General features: G+C 25.8%; 1 protein-coding gene across 1 annotated transcript; it reads left to right on the top strand.

Moving 5' to 3' along the window:
• The first annotated feature begins 487 nt into the window (after positions 1-487).
• On the top strand, positions 488-1,231 carry LOC124429779. Its single transcript, XM_046975439.1, has 2 exons — positions 488-670; positions 749-1,231. Exons 1-2 carry the CDS (start codon positions 488-490, stop codon positions 1,229-1,231), a joined length of 666 nt encoding a protein of 221 aa, XP_046831395.1.
• Positions 1,232-11,225: the final 9,994 nt, after the last annotated feature.

Genomic DNA, 11,225 nt, shown 5'->3' with positions numbered 1-11,225 from the left:
GTGCCTTCAACTCCATCAGGTGGGATTTGGCAATGAAAGCGCTCGAACGTAATTTCAACTATCCGTGGTACTTACTCCGAATTCTCGGGGATAATCTGATCGGGTGCCTCCTAGAATACTATACTGGCGATGGTCCAAGAAGCTTGGAGTTGACATCGGGGGCAGCACAGGGCTCCATACTGGGACCGGATATATGGAATATTTTCTACAACGGTATCCTACGTATGGCAGTCCCTGAAGTTGATTTCTTGGTTGGGTACGCAGATGACATAGTAGTTTTCATAACTGCAAGAGACATGGTGCTGCTGCTTATCCAAGTCATGCGCAGAGTCATCTCCTGGATGGAAGAACACGGGCTATCCTTAACAGACCAGAACACAGAAATCGTGCTACTAACCTTCGTTAGTAGCGCATCAACACCTTGCGCAGCTTCACCGTGGGAAACGCGACGTTCCAGATTAATTCAGCTGTCAAGTACCTAGGAGTAATGCTCGATTGCATACTCAATTACGGAGAGCATATAATGATGGCAGCAGACAAGGCGGCTAAATTAGTAGCACCTCTGGACAGACTCATGGCCAATGTCAACGGTCCCCGACCGTGCATAAGGCGACTACTTATGCCTGACGCCGAAGCAGTGATGCTGTACGGCACGGAAGTATGGGTCGAGGTACTGCGAAATGAGAAATATCGCAAGCGCATAGCCGCGTTACAGAGGAGGGACGCTCTCCGAATCGCTTGCTCCTAGCGCACGGTCTTAGAGCCCGCAGTGATTGTTGTCGCCGGGGTAATCCCGTTTGACCTACTATCCAAGGAGAGACAATTCGTCCATCAGCAGAAGCCCTTTCTGGGGAAGGAGGAGGTATCAAACAACGCCTGGTGTAATTGCATCGAAGCCTGGAACAGCAGATGGGTGCAGGAACCTAGGGGCAGATGGATTGCCCGACTCATCAGTCGACTAGATAACTGGATAAATCGAGAGGTGCAAGATGTCGATTTCTACCTTACCCAATTCTTGACAGGCCATGGCCTGTTCCGCTCCTACCTCGCAATAATGTGGAATGTAGCAGACGGCAACTGCCACTATGGGGACTCGATCAAAGACGACGCTCACCACACGTTCTTCATATGTACCCGGTGGAGCGCCGAACGACTTACCTTGGAGCAAGACGTCGGAGACATCTCGCTGAACAACGTTGTCGAGAAAATGCTGAGATGTCTGAAGGATTAGAACAAGGTGGCCTGGTAGACGAGGGCAATTTTACGTAAGAGAGGAAGGAGATGGGCTGCCCATAGACTTGCCACCAACGTTGTTCCAGGTTCCTGCCACGTAGAGCCGAAGAGGAAGTCCAGTTAATGCGCATGATGCGTCGGCGCCATCCTGATGTAATGTCACATGATGGTGCCTGGATTGTTTCACTATGCTACTAGAATAGATATGTGTTTAGTCAGTAGTGCCTATTCCAACGGTGAGCCCGACACTCCAGGGACTTTAACAGGGGACCCAATTGGTGAAGGGTTCCTCTATTGGGCAGGGTCCCTGGGTCAGTGCGTAAAATTCTCAGACCATCAAAAAAAGTAATATAGCTATTAAAGTTATTATCGTTATTATCGACATTATCGCTATTATCGTTATTATTATTATTATGGTTATTAATATTATAATTATTATTATTTTTATTTTTTATAATTATCGATATTATTATCGTTGTTATTGATATTATTATAATTATCGTTATGATTAACTTTAATATAGAAATAATCATTATTATAATTTTTATTAAAGTTATTATCGTTATTATCTTTATTATCGGTATTATTACCATTAATATCGTTATAATCGTTATTATCGAGATTATTAATATTATCGATATTATTATCGTTACTTTTACCTTAATTAAGTTTATTATATTTATTAACGTTATTATCGTTGTAACCGTTAATAATACTATTATCGTTATAAATATTATTATTATTATTACTATTATTATTAATATTATTATCGTTATTAATATCGTTATTATAATCGTTATTATCGTTATTTTCGTCATTATAATAATCGTTATTATTATGGTTATTATCGTTATTATTACCGTATTATCATTACTATCGTTGTCAACATTACTAAATTTATTATCGCTTTTATCGATATTATCGTTATTTTCGTTAATATTATTATTACCGTTATTATTATCATTATTATTATTATTATTATTATTATTATTTTTATTATAATTATTAAAGTTAGTAACATATTTGTATCTATTATCGTTATTATTGTTATTATTATTATTATTTTTATTATAAACGTTATTATCGTCCTTATCGTTATAATCATTAATATCGTTGTTACCGTAATTAAAGCTTTTATCTTTATTATCGTCTTATTCGTTATTATCGATATTATATTATATATTATATATTATATATTATATATTATATATTATATATTATATTATATATACATGTAAAGAAAGTATACTTTTTCCAGGTAGATTTGTCACGCGTCTCATGGCCCGCCCTTCTTTTGTTATTGTTATCTACCAATTCTTTTGTTACCTACAAATCGAGCCGTTAAGATTTTGGGAGAGAAACTGGCAGTAAGAAATAGAACGTAGACGAGAGAAGTAGTACGAGAGTAAAATATAAAATTTAACAGAGTGAACAATAAACGTGAATTGTCGTTTCTTTGTTCACAGAGAAACATATTTCCGTTTGTCACTTCACACTAATTAAAACGAGTTAAAATAAAAATTAAGATATTATATATATATATATATATATATGTATTAAAAGTTATTATTATTTATAAATAATATTAATTTAAATATATATATATAATTATTTATTAATTATTCTTATATTATAATTAAATATTTATTTTTATATATTTATTTCTTAAAAGATTTAATAAATATTTTTATTTTATAATTTTTATCTATTTTATTTTACAAAGAATAATTATTATTTAGATTATAAAATAATTAAATTCAATAAAAAATTATTATTTTTAATTATATCTATTAATTATAATAAAATCAACTTATATAATACTTATATAATATTAATATTATCGCTATTTGCATTATTATCTTAGTTATTTCTATAATTATTACCTTTATAATTATTATTATTATAATTATTATAGTCGCAATTATCGCTACTATTATTAATATCATTATTAATATCATTGATTTCTTTATTATCGTTATTATCGTTAGTACTATAGTTATTATCGTTATTATCGCTTTAATCGTTATTGTTATCGTTTTAATCGTTATAAACGTTATTATTATTATTATCGTTATTATCACTATTAATATTATTATCGATATTACCGTTAATATCTTTATTATATATATTTTCTCTTCTATAATCGCTATTATCGTCAATATCGCTATTACCATTAATATCGTTATTAACGTTATTATCGTGAATATCGTCTTTCTCGTTAATATCGTTATTATTATTATTATTATGGTGATTAGTATTATTATTATTATCTTATTTTTTTTTTAATATCGCTATTATTATCGTTATTATTGTTATTATTATAATTATCGATACTATTATCGATAATATTGATATAATCGTTATTATTATCTTTATTAAAGATATAATCGTTACAAACGATATTAAAATTATTAGCATTATTATCATTATTTTCCTAGTTATTATCGTTATTATTATCGTAATAATCGTTACTATCGTTATTATTATTATAACCGTTATTATTATCGTTAGTATCGTTATTTTCGTTGTTATCGTCATATGCGTTATTATTATTATTATTGCCGTTAATAACTCTGCTGTATTTATTATCCTTATTATCGTTATTTTTATTTTTATCGTTATTATCATTATAATCGGTATTATCAATATTATCTTTATTTACTGTATTATCATCATTTTTATTATTATGAATGTGATTACCGTTATTATTATTGAAGTAATTATTCGAATAATACCGCCATATCGTTATTATCGCTATTATCATTATTGTTATCATTATTTTCGTTATTAATATTATTATTTTTATTATTGTTTGTTGTCGTTATTATCGTTATTATCATTATTGTCGTTGCTGTTACCGTTATTTTCATTATTATCGATATTACTTCCGTTCTTATCGTTATTATTATTATTATTATTGTTAATATTGTTACTTTCGCTATTACTATCGTTATGATCGTAATTATTATTATTTTTGTTATTATTATGTTTATTATCTTCATTATCATTATTATCATTACTATCATTGTAATCGTTTTTATCTTTATTATCGTTATTATCGTTATTTTTGTTAACATCTTTACTATTATCGTCATTACCGATATTATCGTTATTATCGTTATTATTACCGTTATTATCGATACATTCGTTACTCCTATTATTATTATTATATTTATAATCGTTATTATTAATATTATAATCGTTATTAACGCTATTTTAGTTATTTCCCTTTTTTCCATTAATTTTATTTTTATTGTTATTATCGTTATTATAGTTATTTTCTTTATTATCGTTATTTCAATTATTATCGTTACTATTATTATTATTATTATTATAATCCTTATTATCGTTATTATCGTTATTATTATTATTATTAACGCTATTATCGTTATTATCGTTATTATCGCTATTAATATCGTCTATAATAATTATTATTGTTAGTTTTTTTATTATTATCGTTATTATCGTCAATGTCATTATTTTAATTAATATCATTGTTATCGTTATTAACGTTGTTTTTATTATTATCGTTATTATTATCGTTTTTAGTATCGTTGTTAACTTTATTACTGTTTTCATCGTTTTATCGTTATTATCCTTATTTTAATAATTATCGCTATTATTATCGTAATTTATGTTATAACCATTATTATCGTTGTTATTATTATTATGATTATTATTATCTTTATTAAAGTTATTAACGTTATTAACATTATTATTGATAACGTGGTGTTTATCATTATATTTGTAGCCTTTATCGTTATTATTATGGATATTACCGTTATTATCGTTATTATTATTATCATTGCAATTATCGTTAATATCGTTATTAACAATATTAATATTATTGTCATTATTATTAACGTTATTAACATTATAGCTGTTTTAAATGTTATTTTTGTTATTTTCTTTATTTCTGTTATTATCGTTAATATCATCGTAATTTAAGTTATTTTCCATTTTTATCGTTAGTATCGTTATAAACGTTATTATTGGTATCGCTACTGTCACTATTATCGTAGGTGTTATAATTATCGTTATTAATATTAATATTATTATCATTATTTTTTATAATAATCGTTATTCTTGTCGTCATTATCGTTAATATGGTTATTATCGCTATTATCGTTATTATTATTATTATTGTTATCATTCCCTTTATTATGCTTATATACGTTATTATGGTTATTATTGTTATTATTGTTATTATCGTTAATACAGTTTTCAACGTTTATATCATTATTATCGTTAGTTTTATTATTATCTTCACTAATATCGTAATTATTGTTATTAACATTATTATCGCTATTATCGTTATTATCGTTATGTTGTTCATTTTTGTTCTTGTTAATATTATTTCTGTTATTATAGTATTTAGCCTTATTACCGTATTTATGGTTAATATCTATATAAACGTTATTACTGATATTATCGCAATTATTATTATTCTTATGATTATTATTATTATTATTATTATTATTATTATTATTAATATTACGGTTAATATTATCGTTTTTACTATCGTTATTACCGTTGTTATTGTTATACTTGCAATTACCGTTATTATCATTATTAACGTTATTATTATTATTATCGTTATTATTATCGTTTTTATTATCGTTATTAACATTATTACTATTTTCATCGTTTTATCGTTATTATCGTTATGTTTATTCTTATCACTATTATTATCGTAATTAATGTTATAAACATTATTTTCGTTATTAACGTTATTATCGTTATTATGATTATTATCTATATTATTATCGTTAATGTCGATATAATCGTTATTATTACTATTTTTTTATCGTTATTTAGGTAATAATAGTAATTATCGTTATTATTGTTATTTTCGTTATTATTGTTCTTATTGCAATTATCGCTAGTATCGTTATTAACATTACAATTATTATTATCTTTATTATTATCGTTATTAACGTTTTTAATGTTTTCATTATTATTATCGTTATTTTCGCTATCTTCATTTTTATCGTTAATATTATCGTATTTATAATTATTATTATCGTTAATAACGTTACATATGATGTTACTGTTATTGAAGTTATTATTAATTTTATTATCTTGCGGATCGTTATTATTTTATTCAATAGCGTTACTATCTTTATTATCGTTATTAACTTTATTATGGTTATTTTTTTATTATTTGTATTTCCGATTTTATTATTATTTTTATTATTATAAATATTATGTTTAATATCGTTACTATCATTGTTATTGTGATTAACGTTATTATCATTATTATCGCTCTTGTCTTTATTTCCGTTATTAATAATATTATCATTATTGTTACATTTATTATAGTTATTATTATTATTATCGTAATTATTATCGTTGTTATCGTTATTATTATTATTATTGTAATTATTTTTATTATACTCCTTATTAACGTTTCTATCATCATTATCGTTATTATTGTTATCGTTGTAATTATCGTTAGTATCGTTATTAACATTATTATTATTATTATCGTTATTATTAACGTTATTAATGTTTTCATTGATATTTTCATTATCTTCGCTATTTTTATTTTTATTGTTATTATTATCGTAATTAACGTTATTACTGTTTTTATCATTATTATTATCGTTAGAACCGTTACTTTCGTTGTTATTATTATTAAAGTTATTATAATCTTTATTATCTTGAGGATCGTTATTATCCATATTATAGTTATTATCGTTATTATTATTTTCCATAGCGTTATTATCGCTATTAACATTATTATCGTTATTAACTTTATTTTCATTATTGTCGTTATTTCCGATTTTATTATTATTATCTTTATTATTATAAATATTGTGGTTATTATCGTTACTATCATTGTTACAGTCATTAACGTTATTATCATTTTTATCGTTCTTGTCGGTTATTAATATTATTGTCATTATTATTACCTTTATTATAGTTATTTTCATTATTATCGTTGTTAACGTATTATCCTAATTATCTTAGTTATTGTTATGATCGTTATTATGAATATTATCCTTATTATTATTCGTTGTTATCGATATTATTATAATTATTGTAATTCTTTTTAATCGTTTTTTAATTCTTTATAATCGTTATTTTTATTATTACGGTTAATATTTTTGTTATTATCCTTATAATCGTTATTATCGTTATTATTATCGTTATTATCGTTATAACCGAAATTATGTTTATTATTATCTTTATAATCGTTATTATCGTTTTTATTATCGTTGTTATCGTTACTATCGTTGATATTATTATTGTCGTTATTATCACTATTGCTATTGTTATCGGTATTACCTTTATTATCGTTATTATATATAATGTTGTTATTAATACCGTTATTATCGTCATAAACGAAAATAGCATTTCTTTCGTTCGTATCGTTATTAGTGTTATTATCGCTATTATCGATATTATCATTATTATCGTTATTTTCATTATTATCGTTATTTATATTGTTTTCGTTATTATCGTTTTTATCGTTGTTATTATCGTCAATATCGTTATTATCGTTATTATCGGTTGTATCATTATTTCCGATCTTATTATTATTATCTTTATAATTATCAATATTATCTTTATAATCGTTATTATCGTTGAAATCGTCATTAACGTTATTATCATTATTTCGTTTTTGTCATCATTTCCTTTATTATTATTATTATCGTTATTATTAACCTTATTATCGTAATTATTATTATTAGCTTCATTTTAGTCATTATAATTACTAACGATGTTTTCGTTATTATCGTCATTATCGATTTAACCGTTATTATCTTTGTTATTATCGTTATCGTTATATTTTTTATTGCCGTATTTATTTTTATCTTTATTATTATTCTTATTATTATTATTATCATTATTATCGTTATTAATATCGTTATTATCGATTTTATCGTAATTCTCGTTATTATCATAATTTTATTTATTATCGTTTATTTATTATTATCCTTATTATTATATTTAATATCGCTTTAATTGTTATTATCGTTTTTACTTTCGATATTATCGTTAGTATTGTTAATATTATCATTAATAACAAAATCGTAGTTATTATCCTGATTATGGTAATTTTTATTTTTATAGCTATTATCGTTATGGTCGGTAATAATACCGTATTATCGTTATTTTCTTTCATAAAATTCAATTAATTATTTTCTTTTATATCGTTAATGTTGTCAATGTGATAACAATATGTTTATTTTGTTGAATGTTATATTGTTATATTCTGTTGAATGTTATAATGATAATAACGAGATAATCATTATTATTATTATTATTATTCATTGTTATCGTTATTAACTTTAATATAAATTACATTTTTCGGCAATTATCATTTGGAAAAGAGCATTTAAAAATAGTAAAAACGATATATTCTAGTTATATTATTCATTCTGCGTCAATAGAATATAAAATCAATGAAATGGAACAAAATTTAAACTATTCGTCTTTCGGCGATACATGTATATGACCGAAAAATCGTATATACGATAGGAAACAATGTAAAATAATTCGATTACAATATAAAATAGTTGTTTGATCTTATGAAATGCAATGTTCTGAATCGATTGATAACTTTTTTTATACTGTGGCACAGGTAGTATTAAAGATTTCACCACTTCAACTTCGCATATTCCGAAATTCGCGTATGTCGATTAAGTTTTCCGATAATTATCATATGAAAACGCGTATTTAAACATAGTAAAAACGTTATATTCTTGTTATATTCTTTATTCTGCATCGATAGAATATAAAATCAATGAAATTGAACGAGATTTCAACTTTTCGTTTTTCGACGATACGCGTATATGAGCGAAAGATCGTATGTACGATATGAAAGAATGTTAAAAACTTTGATTCCAATATAAAATAGATGTTTGATCTTATGAAATGCAATGTTCTGAATCGATTGGTAACATTTCTCAAACAGTAGCACAAGTATTATTAATGGTTTCTCGATTTTAACTTCGCGTATGTTGATTACGTTTTACGAAAATTATCATATGAAATCGCGTATTTAAACATAGTAAAATCGGTATGTTCTTGTTATATTCATTATTCTAAGTTGATTGAATATAAAATCAAAGAAATTGAACGAGATTCCAACTTTTCATTTTTTGACGATACGCGTGTATGAGCGAAAAATCGTATATACGATATGAGAGAAAGTTAAAACTTTGATTCCAATATAAGATAGATGATCGATCTTATGAAATGCAATGATCTGAATCGATTGTTAACTTTATTCAAACTGTAGTACAAGTATTATTAAAGATATTACGATTTTATATTCGTATATATTGAAATTCGCGTATGTCGATTAAATTTTGCGACAATTATCATATGAAAACGCGTATTTAAACATAGTAAAAACGTTATATTCTTCTTATATTCTTTATACTGCGTCGATTGAGTATAAAATCAATGAAATTGAACGAGAATTCAACTTTTCATTTTCGACGATACGCGTATATGAGCGAAAAATCGTATATACGATATGAAACACTGTTAAAATCTTTGATTCCAATATAAAATAGATGTTTGATCTTATGAAATGAAATGTTCTGAATCGATTGGTAACATTTTTCAAACTGTGGCACAAGTATTATTAAAGATTTCACAATTTCATCTTCGCAAATACCGAAATTCGCATATGTCGATTAGGTTTTTCGAAAATTATCATATGAAAGCGCGTATTTAAACATAGTAGAAACGTTATATTCTTGTTATATTCTTTATTCTGCGTCGACTGAATACAGAAATAATGAAATTGAACGTGATTTCAAGTTTTCGTTTTTCGACGATACGCGTATATTAGCGAAAAATCGTATATACGATATGAAAAAATGTTAAAATCATTGATTACAATATAAAATAGATATTTGATCTTAATAAATGCAATGTTCTGAATCGATTGGTAACATCTTCCACACTGTGGCACCTGTATTATTAGAGATTTCTCGATTTTATCATCGCATATACCGAAATTCGCGTATGTCGATTACGTTTTTCGACAATTATCTTATGAAACCGCGAATATAAATATAGTAAAAACTTTATATTCTAGTTATATTCTTTATTCTACGTCGATAGAATTTAAAATCAAAGAATTTCAACGAGATTTCCACTTTTCGTTTTTCGACGATCCGCGTATATGAGCGAAAAATCCTATATACGTTAACAATATTATAAACTTTGATTCCAATATAAAATTGATGTTTGATCCTATGAAATGCAATTTTCCGAATCGGTTGGTAGCATCTTCCAAACTATTGCACAATTATTATTAAAGATTTCACGATTTCAACTTCGCATATTACGAAATTCGCGTATGTCGATTAAGTTTTCCGATAATTATCATATGAAAACGCGTATTTAAACATAGTAGAAACGTCATATTTTTATTATATTCTTTATTCTGCGTCGATTGAATATAAAATCAATGAAACTGAACGAGAATTCAACTTTTAGTTTTTTCGCCGACTCGCGTATATGAGCGAAAAATTGTATATACGGTAGGAATCATAGATAAAAACTTAGATTCCAATATAAATTGGATGTTTGATCTTATGGAATGCAATGATCTAAATCGATTGGTAACATTTTTGAAACAGGAGCATAAGTATTAATAAGGATTTTACGATTTTAACTTCGCCTACATCGAAATTCGCTTATGTCGATTACGTTTTTCGACAATTAACATATGAAAACGCGTATTTAAACATAGTAAAAACGTTATATTCTTGTTATATTCTTTATTCTGAGTCCATTGAATATAATATCAATGAAATTGAAGGAGATTTCAACTTTTCGTTCTTCGACGATACGCGTATATGAGCCTAAAATCGTACATACGATCTGAAACAATGTTAGAACCTATGGCTCCAATATAAAATAGATGTTTGATCTTATGAAATGCTTTGTTCTGAATCGATTGGTAACATTTATCAAACAGTAGCACAAGTATTATTAAAGGTTTCACGATTTTACCTTCGCGT

The sequence above is a fragment of the Vespa crabro genome, chromosome 16 (assembly GCF_910589235.1).
Source record: "Vespa crabro chromosome 16, iyVesCrab1.2, whole genome shotgun sequence".
Taxonomy (NCBI): Eukaryota; Metazoa; Arthropoda; class Insecta; order Hymenoptera; family Vespidae; genus Vespa; species Vespa crabro.
Note: the sequence above shows the minus strand (reverse complement) of the source record. Positions and strands in the feature narration are given on the sequence as shown.

What these genes read in the sequence shown, in the direction of transcription:
- LOC124429779 (XM_046975439.1), top strand. Translation starts at nt 488, where the DNA reads ATGCTCGATTGCATACTCAATTACGGAGAGCATATAATGATGGCAGCA. An exon ending in GCACGGAAGTATGGGTCGAG is followed by an intron (nt 671 to 748) that starts GTACTGCGAAAT and finishes GCTTGCTCCTAG; the next exon opens with CGCACGGTCTTAGAGCCCGC.